Raw genomic sequence first — 19,060 nt, forward strand, 5'->3', positions numbered from 1 at the left:
GCACCGGGCTGTGGGGGGGCTGCGGGGCCGCATGGAGCCCGTGGGGGCCTCTCCGGTGCCTCCCGGTGCCTCCCGGTGCCCAACCGAGGAGCCCCGAGGCTCCCCGGGCCCCCCCCTCCGGTGCCTCCTCCCCCCCCCCTCCCCTCTCCGCCCCTCCCCGCCCCGCCCCGCCCCGCCCCGTGCCGGAACCGCGCTCCCCGTAGCGGCGGAAGTGGCGGCGGTGGCGGCGGCGGCGACGATGGCTCTGCCCGGTGCCCCCGCCCCCACCCCGGCCCCGGCCGCGGCCCCGGCGCTGCCGCCGCCGCCGCCGCCGCCCACGGTGCTGATGTCGGTGCGGGTGGCCCTGGAGCAGCCGCCCCGCCGCCCGCCGCCGCCCGCCGCCCTGCTCCGCCTGCAGCTCAGCCTCCAGCCGCAGCCGCAGCCCCGCGCACGGCGCCGCTTCCGCCTCGGGCTGCGCGCGGCGGAGGAGGCCGGGGGCGCGGTGAGAAACGGGGGGGGACGGGGGGTAACGGGGGGTAACGGGGGTAACGGGGAGGGGTGGTTGGGAGAGGGGCGGGGGTGTCCTCGGTGCCCGGGGGGACCGGTTCCTGCAGTGCCCGGTGTCCCCGGTGCCTCGGTTCCCCGCTTCCCCCGGTGCCCGGTGCCCGGTTCCCTGATTCCCAATCCCCGGTTCCCCAGTGCCTGATCCCCGCTGCCCAATTCCCGGTGCTCGGTACCCGATTCCCAGTGCCCGGTGTCCCTGGTGCCCGGTTCCCGGTGCCCGGTACCCGATTCCCAGTGCCCGGTGTCCCCGGTGCCCAGTTCCCGGTGCCCGGTACCCGATTCCCAGTGCCCGGTGTCCCCGGTGCCCGGTTCCCGGTGCCCGGTTCCCTGATTCCCAGTGCTCGGTGTCCCAGTTCCCCGGTGTCCCCAGCCCTGGTGCCCGGTTCCCGGTGCCCGGTGCCCAATTCCCGGTGCCCGGTCCCTGATTCCCAACCCCCGGTGCCCCAGTGCCCGGTTCCTGATGCCCAGTTCCTCAGTTCCCCGGTGCCCGGTTCCCAGTGCTCAGTGTCCCGGTTCCCCAGTCCCCCAGTGTCCCCGGTTCCTGGTGCCCGGTTCCCGGTGTCCAGTTCCTGATACCCAGTGCCCAGTGTCCCCGGTGCCCAATTCCCGGTGCCCGGTGCCTGATTCCCAGTGCTTGGTGTCCCAGTTCCCCAGTGTCCCCAGTCCCTGGTGCCTGGTGCCCGGTTCCTCGTCCCCCAGTGACCCCGATTCCTGCTGCCCGGTGCCCGGTTCCTGATACCCAGTGCCCAGTTCCTTGGTTCCCCAGTGTCCCCAGTGCCTAGTTCCTGATTCCTGGCGCCTGATTCCCGGTTCCCGGTGCCTGGTTCCCTAGTTCCCAGTTCCCAGTGCCCAGTTCCCAGTGCCCAGCGGTGCTCTGGGGCCTCATCCCCTGTGGCCCTTGCTGCCCGGTGCAGCACCGAGCACGGCCGTGGGCTCTCGGTGGAGCCTCGGGGCTGCCAAACCCCCCCGGTGACTCCCCCACTCCTCAGGGGGAGCAGGGGCAGAGGGGAGGCGGCGGCAGAGCCCCCGGTCAACGTGTGCCGGTGCCGGTGCCGCTCTCCGAAGGGGTCTCGGGGAGCTGCGGGTGCCTCCAGCTCAGCCCCCGTGCCCCACCTGAGGACGACCGGGGGTATTTGGCCTCGCACCGTCCATCCTTGGCCTCTTTGGGGTCGTTCCCACAGCACATGGGGCTGGGGCTGCTCCCCAGGGACCCCAGGGGCTGGCAGTGGGGTGAGGGGGGGGTCCTCAGCCCGGAGCTGTTCGCCCCACGGCTCGGGGACGCCTCCTGCCCGCGGGGTGCTGGTGCTGTGGGTGCAGGCGTCGGCCACCAAAACGGGCGTTTGGCTGCTGGAAATGGGAACCAAAAGGGCAGGGGGCAACCCGGACCCTCGCGTGTCCCATTTTAATAAAATAGAGAGAGAAAGAACGCCGACGGGCGAAGCGATGCCGCGATGCCGTGCTGGCAGAGCCGTGACCCCCCCCCCTGCCGCTCTGCTCCCCCCAGAGCATCGCCGAGTACGACCTGAAGGACATCTCCTACACCGTCAGGAGCCCCACGTGCCACGAGCTGGTGGTCTTCGGCGCCCTGGACGAGCCGATGGTCTTCAACTTCGAGGAGGAGCGGGAGGCGCAGAAGTGGTGGACGATCGTCAGCAGCTCCCTGCGGGAGGTGCAGAAAGGTCGGTGCCGGGTCCTGGGGGGGGACGAAAGCCCTGGGGGGGGTTTGTGTGTGCCCAGTGCTCCGTTCCTGGCGCCTGGAGGGGCACAATTTTAACATTTATTGTTTTAATATTGTTCCAAATGATTTGGGTGCGCGCCCCACCGGCTGCTTTGGGGAGCGGCGCCGTGCTCCTGGGGGGGGCTGGAAGCCTCTGAGGGGCTCTGAGGGGCTCCGCAGGCTCCGGGCACAGAAGCACGCCGTGTTCGGGGCCCTTCCCATGGCCTGGAGCCTGAAGGAGCTCTGAGGGCTCGTTTGTGGTGTGGAGCACCCGGGGGGCAAGGTGGGCACACGAGGCAGGGCGCTGGGGTGGGAGGGGGGCTGCTCGCTGGGAGGCACAAGGGAGCAGCCCCGGTGGGGCTGGGGGGCGCAGAGCCTCCCCCCTGCATCAGGGCAGCCCCGTGCCCTAAGGAGAGCAGCAGCCACTGCTGGCAGGGACAGGGGGCTGCCCTCGGGATGGGCTTGGGGTCAGCTCTGCCTTCGCCTCCGAGGGCTCCCCGTGGAGCTGCCTGGGGACGGCCGTGGGTGAGGGTCGCTGCCCTGCTGTGGTGCACGGAGTGACTGAATCACCCGGGTGGGAAGAGCCCTCCGAAATCACCCAGCCCAAGCCCTGACCCAACACTAAGTCCTCCACTAACCCGCATCACCAAGCTCTACATTTAAACATCTTTTAAAGCCCTCCAGGGATGGTGACTCCACCACTCCCCCGGGCAGCCCATCCCAATGCCTCACAACCCTTTCAGTAAAGAAGTTCTTCCCAATATCCAACCCAAACCTCCCCTGGCGCAACTTCAGCCCATTCCCCCTCATCCTGTCACCAGGGATGTGGGAGAACAGACCAACCCCCCCTCGCTGCAGCCTCCTTTAAGGTACCTGTACCAACGCCCCCCCTGCTCTTCCTCCAGCCTCAGACAGCAGCTTGCTGCCCCCCCAGGCCTCGTCCCTGCCCGCAGCGGCCGGGGGCAGCTCCGCAGAGGGGGATCCGGAGGAAGCTTTGTTCTCGGAGCTCTCCAGGAAAGGTATTTGAGGGGAGAGGTTTCGTGGCTCCTGACACGTGCCAGGAGACCAGGGCTCCTCTCCAGGCCCAGCCGCTCCCCGCTCCGGGCCGACAGTTTTGGGTGCAAAGTCCAAATCCCGTGGGATGGAGCTTGCTGTGGGGCGGGGGCTGCGCATCCCGGCTCTCCGGGGGCTCCAGAAACCCCCCGTGGGGCTCCCACCCGTGGTTCTCCGGCCGCGCACACCACAGGGCTCTGCCCATGGGCTGCCCCGCCAGCATCACGCATCCGAGGAGCCTCTGCGGAGCTCCTGGTGCTTTTTGGGGCTGTGCCACGGGGCTGTGCCGTGCGGTGCCGGCGGCTGCAGGGCTCTCCCTCCTGCCCCCGCAGAGGACCTGGCGCTGCAGCTGGCGCAGGCCATCGAGGACGGTGACGAGGAGGCGGCCGCGCAGTGCGCCGTGGCCCTGGCTCGCCAGCAGGCCACCCTCAGCATCCTGCTGAAGGAGTCCAACTACCCCCCCGACGACATCAGGTGAGCCCCGCTGGCCTGGGGCACGCGCCCCTCCGCGTCCCCTCCTGGGCACTGCGGTGACGAGGCCAGGGGTGGTGGTTCTGGGATGAAAGAGGGCAGATTTGGGTTGGGTTTAAGGCAGAAATTCTGCGTGGTGAGGGGGGCGAGGACCTGGAGCAGGCTGCCCTGGGAAGTGGTGCCCCATCCTTATCCCGTATCTTAGGGATATGGTTTAGTGGGGACTGTTAGTGTTAGGTCAGAGGTTGGACTCGATGATCCTGAGGTCTCTTCCAGCCTCGAAATTCTGTGATTCTGTGATTCTGTGATCCCTGGAGGTGTTGGTGGGGGGGAGCTGCTCCAGCAGGGGCTGTGCCTGCCCATGGCCAGGGTCAGGCTGGGTGAGCCGCAAGGTCCCAGACCTGGCCGTGGTCTGCCCCGGGGGGAGCTGTGCATGGGAATGCAGAGGTTGTTAGGAAAAGGCGAGGGAACAAAGGGGAGACCCCTGCCCGTGTTGGATACGGGGCAGGGGGGTGATCAGGCACAGAACAGCCTTCGCAGGACGTTGGATGGAAAGTTTAGGGCTGTGGTGTGAGAGAGGCAGCGGGGAGGTGAGCCCCGCAGAGATAAGGAGTGTTTGCCCTCGTGTCCGGGAGCAGATAAGCTGAGAGGCCGAGGGCATTTAGGAAGCAGCAGATTTCAGGCAGGTGGAAGGGAAGATTTTTTCACACCGTGTCTAAGCCCGTGGTGGAAACGGTTGGCACAGCTGCAAAAAGAGAGAGATTGACAGAGAGTGAACGAAATCGGGGGAAAACAAATCCCACGGGTCTGTGGAACATGAGGTGCAGCCACCGGCGTGCACGTGGCAGGGTGCTCCGGGCTCGGAGCCCTCGGGTGTCCCAGCCCCGAGCTGGGCAGGCGTCCTCTAACAGCACCTCATCTCTGCTCCAGCATGAACGTCGGCGTGGAGGACGCGACGTCGTCTGCCAGCATCGTCCTCAGGGTCCAGCCCCACACTACAATCGCGACGCTCAAGCAGCAGGTACGGAGCCGTACGGAGCCGTACGGAGCCAGCAGGGCACGGGGCAGGGGCTCGGGGTGCCGAGCCCCAGGAAGGGCCCTGGAGAGCCCCCCTGTGCTGGGGACGTGCTGGGTTTACCTCTGCGCTTCTCCCCCTGCCCAGGTGTTCCAGGATTACGGGTTCCACCCCCTGGTGCAGCGGTGGATCATCGGGCAGTGCCTGTGCGTGGACGAGCGGACGGTTTCCTCCTACGGCATCCGCAGGGACGGGGACACGGCCTTCCTCTACCTGCTGTCGGCGAAGAGGGCTGAGCTCACCCGGCAGCGCTACGAGGAGGACCAGGCACAGCTCCTGCTCAACTCCATCGCCTCGCTCGGCGACGGCGCCGCTGCCGGGGAGCAGCGCCAGTACAACACCCTGCCGGCCCCCAGGAAAGGTCCGGGTGCTGCGCCCGTCCCTTCAGCTGGCAGGCAGCACGGGCAGCCCAGATCCTGCCCAAATCCTGCCCAGATCCTGCCCAAATCCTGCCCAAACCCTCCCTAAATCCCTGCCTTCACACAGAGTGTGGTCTGGTGGTGCCAGGCCATGTGGGAGGGAGGGTTTGGGGCGCTGCTGTTGCCTCTGCTCCCGTGTGGGTGAGGGCACGTGCGGCCCCAAATGGGGAATTTGGTGCTCTCCTGGCCCCGGGCCCTCGCTCAGACCTTGCCGTGCAGGTGCTGAGGGGCTGAGCAGCCCCTTTGGTGCTGAGCAGAGCCGGGCTGTGGGTGCTGATCCCTCGGCCTCAGGGGCACACCGTGTGTCCGTGCTCTCTGTGCCGAGCTGACCCGGGGGGCTCTGCCCCTCTCCGTGCCGCGGCCGTAACGCGCCGGTGTCCCCGTCTCTCCTGCAGCGTGGGGGAGCGACCCCAGCAGGAAGATGGACATCGGTGAGATCAGCCAGCACCTGGACACGATGCAGATCGGAGACCTTGTCAGCAACCCGGCGGCGTCCGCTGCCACCTCCCTGCCCTCGCCGGTGCAGGTGGGTGGCCCTGCGCCCCCCGAGCCCTGCGTCCCCTGCACGCTGTTCTGGGTGCTGCTGGCCCCAATTTCGTTCCCCTTTCCCTTCCAATGCGCTTTTCCCAGCTCCTCACCTCCCCCCTGTTCTCCGCAGGCGGGCTGGTCGTGCCCCAAGTGCACCTTCATCAACAAGCCCACGCGGCCGGGCTGCGAGATGTGCAGCACCGACCGCCCGGACGACTACGTGGTGCCCTGCAGCTACAAGCCCGACGAAACGGAGCTGTGGAGGATCCAGCAGGAGCAGGAGGGGATCCTGCAGTACCAACAGGTACCGGGGCCCACGGCCCAGCCCGGGGAGCAGCTGCTCCCCCTGTGCCCCTGCCAGGCAGTTTTTGTCCCTGGCAGGGCTGGAAGGCGTCTCGTGGGCGAGCGGATCCTGCGCCGTGCTGGGAAGCGGGCACAAAACCATGGGTGGCAGCAAAAAGGGGCTGCTGCAGCCCCTAAATTGTCCCCTGGTGGGGCAGGCGATGCCTGCCACTATGCACAGGGCTCGGCATCGTGCTGTGATGTGAGCGTGGCGTGCTCTGCTGTCTGCTAGGGGTGGTCACTGCTGGCCCCGCTGCTGTGCCGCCACCTCACGGGGCTCTGACCGGTGTCACCAGCGCTTGTGGCCACCCAAAAAATGGGTGGCAGCTTCGGGCAGGGCAGGGCAGGGTCCCAGGACGGTGGTGCTGCTTCCTCTTGCCTCCTGGCACAGCAAGGAGCTGTCGGGCTGCGCTGTCTCTGCTGGGAGTTTATTTCCTGCAGGCGCCGTAGAATCGCGCGTGGGGCTCTGCTGGGAGCCCCCACCCCATCGTGGGGGCGCGCTGCGGGGCGTGGGGGGCACCCGGCTCAGCCACTGACCAAAACCTTCTCTTCTTTCTTTTTTCTCTGGTGCTGGGACCCCGCTAGGAAAAGGGAAGGAGAGAGGATGGCTCAGCTGCGCACTGCGTCTTGGGCTCGGGTTCCTTGGATGACTTCATCCACCTGTCCTCCGAATTCTGCTAGCCGCCCCGTGCCCGGCCGACCCGGATGCCCCCTCCCACCCCGCCGGCCAGGGCCCAGTGCCCGCCGTGCCACCCAAGGGTCCGGGCTGCGGCCACGGCACCTCCCCGCGGGTCCTGCCCCACGCAGGGGCTGGGCTCCCCTGGGAGCAGGGAGCACCAGGGGCTGGGGGCCTCGATTGCAGGGCTGAACGCTGCAGGGATGGGGCACAGCCGTGGGGGGAGCTCTGTGGGCTGTGAACCCGGCCCCCCCAGCCCCCTGGGGCTGTGCAGGACGAGGGGAGCCTCGGTGTGCCAAGGGGAGCTTTGGTGTGCCAAGGGGAGCTTTGGTGTGCCAAGGGACGCCTTGGTGTGCCGTCGGGGCTCTGCTTTGCCCTTGGCCACCCAGTTCTCCCCCCAAACACAGCCCCCCCCCACCAGCAGCCCCCTTGGGGGGCTGAGCCCCCTCTGGAGTGGCGCTGGCTGGAGGTGAGCGTGGCCGTGCTGGTGCCACGATGCCTTTGTGAGGGCTCAGGGCAGAGGCAGCAGCACCGGGGGAAGCGCTCGGTGCCGCGCGGGGCCGCGGTGGCTCGGGGGAGCAGCGTGCCAGGGCCCCGAGGAACCGTGGTGGCCCTGGGCTGGGAGCTGGATGGGGTCAGGGCAGCAGGGCCAGCCCCCAGCCCTGCAGCACTCACTGCCCCGCATTGCACAGGGAATTTGGTGTTTCCAGGTTGTTTTTTGCGTTCAGAAACCTCCCCAGGCCGCGCGGGTCGGGGCTCACCCCGGGGTCTGGGCTCTCAGGGAAGGACGAGCCCCCCAGCTCCGTGCGTGACCGCGCTGCGGGGGCGCAGAGGAACCCTCCCCCCATTAAAGCCTTACCCCCACCAGCGCCGCTGTGCCCTCTGCTTGCGCCGCCGTCACCGATGGGCTGCCCATGGAGGGGGGGGGGCTGCTGTTTTGGGGGGTTTCATGGAATTAAATGTTAGAGGGGGCGGTGGGGGCTTGCTTGGGGGGCTGCACAGGAGCAGGGGCAATGGGGCCATCCTGAGCTGCCTGCACCAGGGCACTTAGGGCAGGGCAGGGCTGGGGCTGGGGCAGCCCCTGTGCGCACAGAAATGTTGAGTGAGGGGGTTTGGGGCTGCGGGGCCGGGCACAGTGCGGGGACACGGAGCGGCTGTGGGGGTCCCATGGGGGTCCTGGGGCTGGAGCAGCTCCGCCGTGGGGCCGGCTGAGGGCTGGGGGTGCTGGGCATGGGCTGGAGAAGGCTCCAGGGGGGGCTCCCGGTGGGCTGTGAGTGCCCAAGGGGGCTGCAGGAGAGCCGGGGGGGCCCTTTGTGGGGCTGTGGGTGGGCTAGGGGGTGGCACCCTGCCCGCAATGGGGGTGGCATTAAATGGTCTTTAGGGTCCCTTCTAACCCAAGCCATTCTGTGACAGGACGGGGGGGGTGGTTTTAAGCCAAAAGAGGGGGGATTGGGGTAGACAGAGGGAAGAAATCCTTCATATCCTTCATGCTGAGAAGGGTGAGGCCCTGCCCCAGCCCACCCAGGGGAGCTGGGGGGGGTCCCAGCCCCAGCAGTGTTAACGTCGGGCTGGATGGGGCTGGGGGCAGCCTGAGGGGGTGAGTGACGTCCCTGCCCGTGGCTGGGGCTGGACGGGGTGGGCTGTGAGGGCCCCTCGGCCCCAAACTGCTCGGTGGGTCTGCATCGTTTGGGGGGGGAGATGGGGGCCCCACGGCCTCACCATGAAGGCCCCTTCAGGGGCAGAGTGAATGCAGCCCCCCCAGCCCTACCCGGGGCACCCAGTGCTGGCAGAGGGGGACCTGGGGGGGGGGCTCAGGGGGCTCGGTGGGGACCGGGGCCGGGTGGGGGCCGCTCTCACCCATCCCCTCCCTGCCCGCAGGCGCTGGAGGCCGAGCGGCTGAGGAACTTCCAGCAGCTGCTGCAGCTGGAGGACGAGGTGCTGGTGCCCAACCGCGAGGTGCTGGAGTGCCGCATCTGCTACCAGCACGTCCCCCCGGGCGAGGGGGTGCTGCTGCGCGAGTGCCTGCACAACTTCTGCAGGTAGCGTGGGGCCGAGCGGTGCGGGGTGGGGGTGTGTGGGGGGGTCCGGCCCCGGCGCTGATGGCTTGCCCGTCGTCCCCGCAGGGACTGCCTGCGCCAGGTCATCAACTACAGCGAGGAGCCCGAGGTGGCCTGCCCCTTCCGCGACGACTCCTACGCCTGCAGCAGCCACCTGCAGGAGCGCGAGATCCGGGCGGTGAGTGGGGCTCGGTGCCCCCACGGGCAGCACCGGGGTGCCCGGGGTCGGGGGGGCCGCATCCTGACCCTGCCCCACTCTCAGCTGGTGTCGCCGGAGGAGTACCGGCGCTTCCTGGAGCGGGGCCTGGTGCTGGCGGAGCGGCGCACGCAGAACAGCTTCCACTGCAAGACCACCGACTGCCGCGGCTGGTGCATCTACGAGGACTCGGTGAACGAATTCCGCTGCCCCATCTGCCAGGCCCTCAACTGCCTGCTCTGCAAGGTGAGCGGGGGGGGCGGCCCTGCCACCCTCGTCTTTTGGTGCCGTGCCCGGGGAAGGGGGCTTGAGCGCTGCCCCTCTGCTCCCATACCCCCCTCCCAGGCCATCCACGAGGGGAAGAACTGCCGGCAGTACCAGGACGACCTCCAGCTGCGGGCGCAGAACGACGCGGCCGCCCGGCAGACCAGCGACATGCTGCAGGTGGGAGCACCGCGGGGTGCCAGGGTGGATGGGGAGGGGGTGTGCGGGGCTCGTCCTCGCCTCCCTGACTGCATCCTTCCCCTCCCCGCAGACCCTGGTGCAGCTCGGGGAGGCCATGCACTGCCCCACGTGCCACATCATCGTGCAGAAGAAGGACGGCTGCGACTGGATCCGCTGCACCGTCTGCCAGACCGAGATCTGCTGGGTGACCAAGGGGCCGCGCTGGGGGCCGGGGGTAAGCACCCCTCTTGGTGGAACCCCCCCCTTCCCTGCACACCAGCCCCATCCCAGCTCACGGTCCCCGTCCCTGGTCACCGCGGGGCCTGGGGGCTCAGGGCTGGGTGCCTTGGGCCCCCCTGTGACCCCCTGTCCTCTCCTCTCCTTCCCACCAGGGTCCCGGGGACACCAGTGGCGGGTGCCGCTGCAACGTCAACGGGCAGAGGTGCCACCCCCGCTGCCAGAACTGCCACTGAGCGCCCGCCTGGCCCAGCCCCTGGGGATCGGGGGCTCCGAGCAGCCGGGCAGGAGCCGAGCTCCTCGCCCCAGGGACGGCCCGAGGGGCGCCGGAGCTGGCGCATGGCCCCAGCAGGGCCCAGAGACGCTGGTGGTCGCAGGGATGGCCCCAGGGCCACGTCCCCCCAGGGGCTGGCGGCAGCCAGGGACAGACAGGAGGGATGTAGGGCCGGAGGGGAGCGGGCGGGGGCCAGGCCCCGGGCGGTGCCGCAGGGTCTCCACGCAGCCTCTGCGGGCAGCCGAGCTCCGCGGGTGCGAGCGGCGCGTCCTGGCGGTGCAGGGCATCCTAATAAAGCTGTGTGCGGTGTGACACCCTAACGAGGCTCTGTACGACACCCTAATAAAGCCCCGTGCCGTGGTGTCCCCTCCAGCCCGCTCACAGCACCGGGGACGGGCGCGATGCGCGCAGCCTCTCGCCCCGCAGCACGACACACAGACCACGCGACACGTCCCAGCTGGAGATTTCATTTTATTTCCACGTCCCCCAGCCATAAACTCGCAGGCACCGTTCCCCCCACCCCACCCCAGCCAGCAGTGCCTGCGGGCGCAGAGCGCGCTGTTAAATAACCGAGCTGCCGTGCGCGTGGGGAGCACGCGGTGCCCGCGGCGCCCTCCTCCCCGTGCCCCCGAGGGGCTGCGGGGTGGAGGTGGGGGCACCCCTCTGCCCCCACTATTTGGGAGGCCGGTAGATCATTTTCCTGCTCTTCAGGACAGACCACTTGTGGCGCTTCAAGTAGTAGGTGAGGGATATCAGCAGGCTGGAGATCATCAGCATCTGGGGGAAGGAAGGCGTCGAGTGCTCTGCCCCACGGGGCCCCCCTCTGCCCTGCACGGCTTTGGGGTCCCTTTGGGTGCCAGGGAGGGGGCTTCCCCCCCCGCCCAGCCCCCAGGCACTGACCTTCAAGCCCATCCGTTTGCGGTGGTCGTGCTCCGGCTCCGCCGCCCACCGCAGGAAGGTGCAGACGTCCTTGGCGATCTGCGACATGGTGGCCGGGGTGCCTGGGGGGGGAGAGGAGGGAGCTGAGCACCCCCCGCGGGCCGGCTCCGCGCCCCACGGGCCCCCCCCCTTCTTACCGTCATCGAACTCCAGGATCTCGTTGTAGATGGGGGGGGCCATGCCGATGGCCTGTCCCGGGAAGTAGGGGTTGTAGTGCAGCCCCTCGCGCACCGAGACGCCGGCCGGGGGGTCGCAGTACCCGGTGAGGAGGGAGAACACGTAGTCCTCCCCCCCGTGCCTGCAACGCAAACCCCGGGATGTCACCATCGGGCTATAGGGACCCCGGGTGGGGGTGGCGGTGCCGGGGTCCCCCTTTGCCTCCACGGCTCCGTGTGGGTCCGGACCCCCGAGCCGAGTGCCCGCGGCCCCTTACCGGGCGTTGACGATGTAGCTGAGGTCGGGGGGCAGCGCCCCGTTGTTGGCGGCTCGGGCGGCCTCGGGGTTGGGGTAGGGCTTGGGGAAGTAGTCGGAGATCTTGCCGGGGCGCGTGAACATCTCCCCGTTCTCATCCGGGCCGTCCAGCACCTCCACCTGCGGGCGGGAGGGAGGGAGGGCGCTGAGCCGCAGGCAGGGGGTCCGGCACTGGGTGGGTGGGGGGCCGGGTGGGGGTCCGGGGGCTCGCTCACCTCCTCGGCCAGCGCCTTGGCCTCCTCCTCGGTGTGCGTGACGCCGATGAGGTTGCGGAAGGCCAGGTACTCCATGCTGTGGCAGGCCGAGCACACCTGCTTGTACACCTGGTAGCCGCGCCGCACGCTGCGGGGGAGAGCGCTCAGTGCCACGGCCAACCCGGGACCCCCCGGGACCCCTCTGGGAGCCCCCCGACCCTTCTTGGTCCCCCTGATCCCTCTGTGACCCCCTGGAGTCCTCCCCTGGACCCCTCCAGGAGCCCCCCCACACCCTTCCTGGTCCCCCCAGGTCCCCCTGGGACCCCCCCAGACCTCTCTGGGTCCCCCCCAGATCCCTCTGTGTCTTTCCCTGAACCCCCCTGGTCCCTCACAGCCCCTCCCCACCCGAGGACCCCTCCAGGACTTCTCTGGTATCCCCCAGGGACCCCTCTTGGCCACCCCCCTCACCCCTCCTGGACCCTCCCGGGTCCCCCCCAGCTCCCTGGGACCCCTCTGGGTCCCCTGGAGCTCTCCTGGTCCCCCTGGGACCCCCTTGGGTCCTCCCCTAGACCCCCCTGGACCTCCCTGGGCCCCCCCCAGATCCCCCTGTGTCCTTCCCTGGACCCACACTGGTTCCTCCTGGCCCCCTCCAGCCCCCCCCCCACGGGACCCCTCTGGTCCGCCCCCCTCACCCCTCCCAGACCACTCTCGGGTCCCCCCTCCTCATCCCCCCGGTACCCCCCGTACCCCACCCGATCCTTCCGGGACCCCCTCCTAGCCCCCCCCCACTCCCCTGCAACCCCTCCCGTGTCCCCCCAGCCCCCTCTCAGCCCCCCGACCCCCCAGCTCCCCCCTCCCCGGTCCCCCCATACCCCATCTGGCCCCTCCTTGAGCCCCCCCAGCCCCCTCCCCATCCCCCTGCAACCCCCCCAGCCCCCCCCCAAGACCTCCCCCCGGTCCCCCCCCGCACCTGCCGTGGTCCAGCGCTGCGAGCAGCCCCCCGTGGCTCCAGGGGAAGCTGGGGGGGTGCATCTCCAGCTCGCCGGCGCTCAGCGCCCCGTGCAGGGCCAGCGCCGCCGCCCCCCCGCCCGCCGCCAGCGCCCCCAGCGCCACCGCCACCGCCCTGCTGCGGGGCCGCCCCCACGAGGAAACGGAGCGAGCCTGGAGGGGGGGGGGGGGGGAACCGTTACCGGGACGGCACCGGGACAGGACCGGGATGGGACCAGGCCGCCCTTGCCCCTACGGTGCCCCCAAACCCTCCCCGGTCCCCCCAATCCTCCCGGTTCCCCTCCCGGTGACACCCACCGGTGTCCCCCAACCCTCCCCGGTTCCCCCCCGGTGCCCCCCAACCCCCTCCCGGTCCCCTCCTAGTGCCCCCCAACCCTCCCGGTTCCCCCCCCAGTCCCTTCCCGGTGCCCCCCAACCCCCTCCCGGTCCCCTCCCGGTGTCCCCCAACCCTCCCCGGACCCCCCCGGTTCCCCTCCCGGTCCCCCCCCGATGCCCCCCAACCCCCTCCCGGTTCCCCCCCCGACCCCCGGTGTCCCCCCCCGGTGTCCCCCCCCCCCCCCGCCTCACCCCGACGGGCACCGCCCGTGCTCTCGGTGCCAGCAGCAGGCGCCCGCCGTGCCCGAGGGGGAGGCGCCGCAGCCCGGCCGCCCCCGCAGCCCCCAGCGCAGCCCCCGCCGCCGCCGCCGCCATCTCGGCCCCGCTCCGCCCGCCCCGAGGTCGAGGGGACGCCGCGGGCCCGCCCCGGACACGACGCGGGCAGGAAGGGGAGGAACGGGGAGGGACGGGGGGGGGGCAGGGCCCGGGGGGGGGCCGCGTTTATTGGGAACGGGGGGCGGGGACAAGAACGGGACCGGAGAGGGGGCACCGGGACAGAACCGGGGGGACCGGGACAGAACCGGGGGGATCGGGACTGGGGGTGCTGAGACCCGACCGGGGGGACCGGGGGGGGTACCGGCACCGGACGGGGGGAACCGGGACAAAACCGGGGGGTACCGGGGGTTACCGGCACCGGATGGGGGGAACCGGCACCGGGGGGACCGAGACTGGAGCAGGGGGACACGGAGACAAGGCTGGGACAGGACCAGAGGGAACTGGAACCGGGGGGGCACTGGGACAGGACCACAGGGAACTGGTACGGGACTGGGGGAACTGGGATGGCACCAGGGGCACCAGCACCATGGGGCACCAGGATAAGACCAAGGGGTACTGGGATTGGACTGGGGAAACTGGCACAGGGCAGAACCGGAACCAGACTGGGGGCACTGGGGGGAACTGGCACCAAGGGGGACCGAGAGCAGACCGGGGGGTAGCAGCACCGGGGGGACAGGGACAAGACTGGGGGGACCAGAGGGTACCGGCACCGGGGAGAACTGGGACAGGACCAGGGGCGGGGGGAGTACTGGCACTGGGGGGACCTGGGAGGAACTGGGACAGGACTGGGGATACTGGGCCTGTACAAAGTGGGCACCCCCCAGCACTTCCCAGGGGCTGAGCCCACTCCAAGACACCCCCACTCCCCCCCTTGTCCGTGTGTCTGTGTCCATCTGTCCGTGTGTCCTCCATCTGTCCGTGTCTGTCCGTCTGTGCCAGGCTGTCTGTCCGTGCGTCCATCCGTCCGTGTGTCCACCCGTGCCCATGTGCCGGTATTTGTCCATCTGTCCGTGCCCACGTGTCCGTCCATCTGCGTGTCTGCGTCCGTCCGTCCGTGTGTCCGTCCACGTCCGTCCGTCCGTCCGTGAGCCCTCACTTCCAGCAGAGCACGTTCCAGAGCAGCAGCCAGCAGGGGTAGGTGAGCAGGGCGAGGAAGGGGAAGGGCAGGGCGCCGTACAGGTGGTGCTGCAGCAGCCCCTCGGCCAGCGCCTGCAGGAAGAGCTGCCAGCCCTCCGCCAGCCCCGCCGGCCGCTCCTCCAGCTCGCGGTGCAGGAAGATGCCCAGCAGCAGCGTCACGGCCGGCGTCGACAGCACCAGCAGCGCCGCCAGCACCGGCCTGAAACGGAGAGGAGAGCGCTCAGCGGGGGGGCCCGGGACCGTCCCCCGTCCGTCCCCGCGGGACCCCAACTCACCGGGGGCCGGTGGGACGCACGGCGGCGGCGGCCGGGACCATGGTGGCGGCCAGGAGGAAGCCCAGGGAGAAGTTGAGGAGGGCGGCGCAGCTCAGCTGGGCGGCCAGGTACAGCAGCGCCAGCAGCTTCAGCGTCATCCAGCCACGGTCGCTTCCCCCGCCTGGCAGCGCCCTGCGGGCAGCGAAAGGGGCTCAGCCCCATGGCACCCCACAACCACCCCACGGCTACCCCATGGCACCCCGTGACCACCCCACGGCCACCCCATAGTGCCCCATGACCACCCCATGGTGCCCCACAACCACCCCATTGTACCCCACGGCCACCCCACGGTGCCCCATGGCCACCCCACGGCCACCCCGTGGCACCCCACAGCCGCCCCATGGCCACCCCATTGCACCCCACGGCCACCCTGTGGCCACCCCACAGTGCCCCATGGCCAGCCCATGGCCACCCCATCACCCCATGGCGCCCCATGGCCACCCCGTGGCACCCCATGGCCACCCCACAGCACCCCACAGCCACCCCATGGCGCCCCACAGCCACCCCATGGTGCCCCACAGCCACCCCACAGCCACTCCATGGCACCCCACAGCCACCCCATCACCCCATGGCCACCCCACAGCCACCCCACGGCCACCCCCTGACCTGTGGGCGCTGTGGGGCAGCGCCATGCCGGCCACGTAGATGGCGATGAGGGTGAGCACCACGGCCTCGGCCTCGGAGACGGGGAAGTGCTGGGTGGCCACGCGCTGCCCCAGCACCGGCAGCAGGTAGAGGGCGAGCCCGGCGGCGTGGCACACCACCAGCGGCGGCACCAGCGCCAGCAGGCCCGGCCGCGGCTCCTGCGGGACAGGGCAGCCTCAGGGAACCCAGCCACAAAGGGGCTGCAGGCGGGGAAGGAAGGAAGGGGGAGAAAAAGAAGGGAAAAGGGGGGAGAAGGCCCCTGACCTCCACCATGGCGTGGGCAGCACCCTGGTCCCCGTCCCAGAGCCGCTCGGCCGAGGCCGCCTCACATTTGTTGAGCTGCATCCACAGGTCCAGGGCCTGAGCACGAAGTCAAGGAAACAAAGGGAGCCCCCCCAGCCCCCAGACCCCCTCCCACAGCCCCCCAGGGCCCATCCTGGGTCCCCCCCCCCCCCCCCCGTCAGCAAGGATATCTTGAGGACGAGGACGAGGATGAGGAAGCCGAAGGCCGGCATGTAGACGCCGATGGAGACGAAGCGGGACAGCGAGGGCAGCAGGTAGAAGAAATAGGACTGGTGCAGCCGCTCCAGCAGGTTGTTGAGCTTCCGGAACATTCCCTCCAGCGTCCTGCAGGGTCCGGCCTCAGCGCGGAGCCCCCCCAAACCCTGGGCACCCCCCCCCCAGCCCCCAGCCCCGCACTCACTTGCCCACGGTGGTCATGTCGTACTTGTACTGGCGGAAGCTGTTGATGCCGCGCACGGTGATGGCCTCGATGTGGTAGCGGAGGAAGAGGCCGTGGTCGCCCTGGGGCTGCCCCGAGCCCTGCTTCAGCACCATCAGCAGCAGCGTCTGCAGGCTGTGCGCGTAGGCGGGCAGCGTGTCCCAGTCGGAGCGCTGCAGCTGCGGGGGGCGGCCGTGTCGGAAAAGGGGCGCGGGGACCCCCGGCACCGTGCCACCACCGCCACCACCACACCGCCACCGCCACCTCACCTTGCCCTGGATGGTGCAGAGCAGCCCGTTCTTCTGGCAGAAGGCGTGGAAGAGGTTGACCAGGTCCAGGTTGGGCAGCTGCCCGTTCAGCCCCTCCACCGCCACGTCGAAGCTGGTGACCACGTCGCTGCTCAGCTCCAGCGCCACGGCCGCCTGGATGGCCCCGGCGCGGCCCAGCGCCCCCGACGACTGCATCTCTGCGGGCACCGCGGCGCTCAGCGCACGGGGACGCGGCCCCCGGTGCCCCCTCATCCTCCCCCGGCCTTACCGGTGACGTTGACGTCGTGGTAGGCCTCCAGCCAGGCCTCCATGCCCAGCAGGTCGTGCTCGTTGACCAGGAAGATGATGTCCTTCGCCCAGTAGATCTGGCCTGAGCGCAGGCGTCAGCCACGGGGCGGGCTCTGGGTGCAGGAGCCCCCAGGGGGGGCTTTGTGCGCCCCCAGACCCCACAGAGCACGAGGCTCACCTCGGAAGTAGGCGGCCAGGGCCAGCAGCAGCCCCACGGCCTGGCTGTTGTGGGTGCCCTCGCTGCAGGGCACGCTCAGCACCAGCGACTCGGTGCTGGCCGCCCGCGGCGCCCGCAGGATCCCGTAGACGTTGGTGCCCTTCACCATCTGCGGGGGACGGGGCCGGGCTGAGCCGAGGGGACCCCGGCTCCAACCCCACAGCGACCCCCAAACACTTCAGCACCCCAGGCTCGGGGACGGGAACAAGTCCCTGGGGAGCCCGTCCCCGTGCCCGGCCACCTCTGGGTGCAGACCCTCTCCCTGACCGCCCCCCAATCCCATCCCCACAGCCCCACAAAGCCCCCCCCAGCTCTCCTGCAGCCCCCTTGGGCACTCACAGCCCACCGGGAAGCCCCCCCGGAGCCTTCTCCAGCCCATGCCCAGCACCCCCAGCCCCCAGCCGGCCCCACGGCGGAGCTGCTCCAGCCCCGGGACCCCCTCGCCCCCAGCCCCGCTGCTGCTGGTGGTGCTCAGGGTGCAGAGGGGGGGTTCTGGGCCCCCAGCACACGGTGCTGATTGTGTCCAAGCTCTGTCCACCCTTGTCCCCATGTCCCTCTCTGCGTTTCATCCTACATCCAGACCCTCCTGGCCGCCCGCTGCACCCCGGCACCCCCCGTGCGGCCCCCACGGAGCCCCCCGCAGCCCCCCCACCCCGTGGGCACGGCCCCCACGCACGTATCGCTCGCGGCTCTCGTCGGGGAAGGGCAGCGTGCGGGCGAAGGGCTGCTTGTACACCTCCAGCCCCAGGCCCCACATCGTCTTCTCCAGCCAGGCCACGGGGATGCCCCTGCGGAGAGCCGGGACGGAACCGTGGGGACGGAGCCCCCCGGGGACCCCAAACCCTGCCCCGAGCCGTAGCTTGGGGGTCGAGCAGAGTGTGGGGGGGGTGCCCCCATTCGTCCCCGTCCCTCACCCTGCCTTCTTCTTCTGCGCGGCGAAGTCGCGGCCGTAGGCGAGGGCGCGCTCCCCGTGCGGGAACTGCTCCTCCACCATGGTGGAGCCCATGGCGTTCTCCGACATGTAGGTGCGCGGCGCCAGCGGCGGCAGCGCCATGGCCAGGAACCAGCCCAGCCCCGCCACGTAGCTCAGCACGCTGCGGGAGGGGGCGGCCGTCAGGGCCACGGGACCCCCCCCCTAAAAGGGTTTGGGACCCCCACAGGGGCCGGCACTCACCAGAGCGGGGTGTTGAGGCGCACGACGAGGCGGGACAGCGCCCGCCGGCAGTGGGGGTCCGACAGCAGCCCCATGGCTGGGGGGGGGGGGAACACCGAGGGGGTCCCCACAGGCCCGGGGCTGCCCCCAGAACCCCCCCCCCGGTGACCCCTGGGCATCCCCAGAGGAATCACGGCCCCGTGCCCGAGCGCAGTTTGTGCCCCATGGATGCAGCCACCCCATAAGCAGCCCCCAGCCCCCTGCTCACCCCACAGCCCCCAACCCTAACCCCCAGGGGCCCCATATCTGCCCCCCAAGCACCCCATGGCTCCCACACCTGCTCCCCACACACCCCAAGCCCCCAACCCTAACCCCCATGGACCCCATACTTGCCCCCCACGCACCCCACGGCTCCCACACCTACCCAAACACCCCCCAGCCCCAATACCTGCCCCCATGCACCCCCAGCCCCAATACCTGCCCCCCACACCCCCCCAGTGCCCATACCTGCCCCACAAGCACCCCACTGCCCCCATACCTTCACCCATGCACCCCCAGACCCCATACCTGACCCCCCCCGCCCCCATATCTGCCCCAGACGCACCCCACAGCCCCCACACCTGCCCCCCCAGCCCCCATACCTGCCCCCCATCCCCCTTACAGTGCCCGTACCTGCCCCCCAAGCACCCCCCCACCCCATACCTGCCCCCCACGGCCCCCCCATCCCCCACACCCGCCCCCCAAGGCTCCCCCAGCCCCCCCCAGCCCCTGTACCCCCCCCCAGCCCCCGAACCTGCCCTAAACCCACCCCCCCCGCCCCCGTTACCCCCCCCCCGTGTGCCCCCCAGCCCCTACACCCGGCCCCACGCCCCCCACGGCTCCCGTTCCTGCCCCCCCCATGCCCCCCCCCCCCACGGTGCTGCCCCCCCCCCGCCCCGCACCCACCTCCGGGTCCCACCGCCCGGCGAGCTCCGTGCGCCCCGCCCTGCGCATGCGCCGCTGGGGGGGGGGGGAAACCGGG

General features: G+C 70.5%; 3 protein-coding genes across 4 annotated transcripts; 1 reads left to right on the forward strand and 2 right to left on the reverse strand.

Moving 5' to 3' along the window:
• Nucleotides 1-229: 229 nt before the first annotated feature.
• SHARPIN (SHANK associated RH domain interactor) lies at nucleotides 230-10,343 on the forward strand. The gene is made up of 14 exons (XM_082754876.1): nucleotides 230-481; nucleotides 2,048-2,222; nucleotides 3,166-3,279; nucleotides 3,646-3,787; nucleotides 4,715-4,805; nucleotides 4,947-5,220; nucleotides 5,674-5,804; nucleotides 5,937-6,110; nucleotides 8,703-8,863; nucleotides 8,948-9,059; nucleotides 9,144-9,323; nucleotides 9,423-9,521; nucleotides 9,613-9,756; nucleotides 9,914-10,343. Exons 1-14 carry the CDS (start codon nucleotides 239-241, stop codon nucleotides 9,992-9,994), a joined length of 2,121 nt encoding a protein of 706 aa, XP_082611002.1. The 5' UTR covers nucleotides 230-238; the 3' UTR covers nucleotides 9,995-10,343.
• Nucleotides 10,344-10,497: 154 nt separating this feature from the next.
• CYC1 (cytochrome c1) lies at nucleotides 10,498-13,360 on the reverse strand. The gene is made up of 7 exons (XM_082755090.1): nucleotides 13,212-13,360; nucleotides 12,607-12,797; nucleotides 11,658-11,784; nucleotides 11,405-11,562; nucleotides 11,109-11,269; nucleotides 10,933-11,033; nucleotides 10,498-10,809 (listed from the first exon to the last, which is right to left on the reverse strand). Exons 1-7 carry the CDS (start codon nucleotides 13,332-13,334, stop codon nucleotides 10,705-10,707), a joined length of 966 nt encoding a protein of 321 aa, XP_082611216.1. The 5' UTR covers nucleotides 13,335-13,360; the 3' UTR covers nucleotides 10,498-10,704.
• Nucleotides 13,361-13,524: 164 nt separating this feature from the next.
• Nucleotides 13,525-19,019, reverse strand: GPAA1 (glycosylphosphatidylinositol anchor attachment 1). Of its 2 annotated transcripts, XM_082755089.1 has the most exons (13): nucleotides 18,985-19,019; nucleotides 18,061-18,136; nucleotides 17,801-17,980; nucleotides 17,563-17,674; nucleotides 16,848-16,995; nucleotides 16,650-16,751; nucleotides 16,382-16,578; nucleotides 16,095-16,291; nucleotides 15,865-16,018; nucleotides 15,656-15,751; nucleotides 15,353-15,549; nucleotides 14,708-14,878; nucleotides 13,525-14,631 (listed from the first exon to the last, which is right to left on the reverse strand). In XM_082755089.1, the coding sequence occupies exons 2-13, from the start codon at nucleotides 18,132-18,134 to the stop codon at nucleotides 14,388-14,390; spliced, it is 1,872 nt and encodes a 623-aa protein (XP_082611215.1). In that variant the 5' UTR covers nucleotides 18,135-18,136; nucleotides 18,985-19,019; the 3' UTR covers nucleotides 13,525-14,387. The 2 variants fall into 2 exon arrangements, with proteins under 2 accessions (XP_082611215.1, XP_082611214.1); XM_082755088.1 differs by lacking the exon at nucleotides 18,985-19,019 and having other exon boundaries at nucleotides 18,061-18,357.
• Nucleotides 19,020-19,060: the final 41 nt, after the last annotated feature.

The sequence above is a fragment of the Aythya marila genome (genome assembly GCF_965140915.1).
Source record: "Aythya marila genome assembly, chromosome: 2".
In the NCBI taxonomy this organism is placed as follows: domain Eukaryota; kingdom Metazoa; phylum Chordata; class Aves; order Anseriformes; family Anatidae; genus Aythya; species Aythya marila.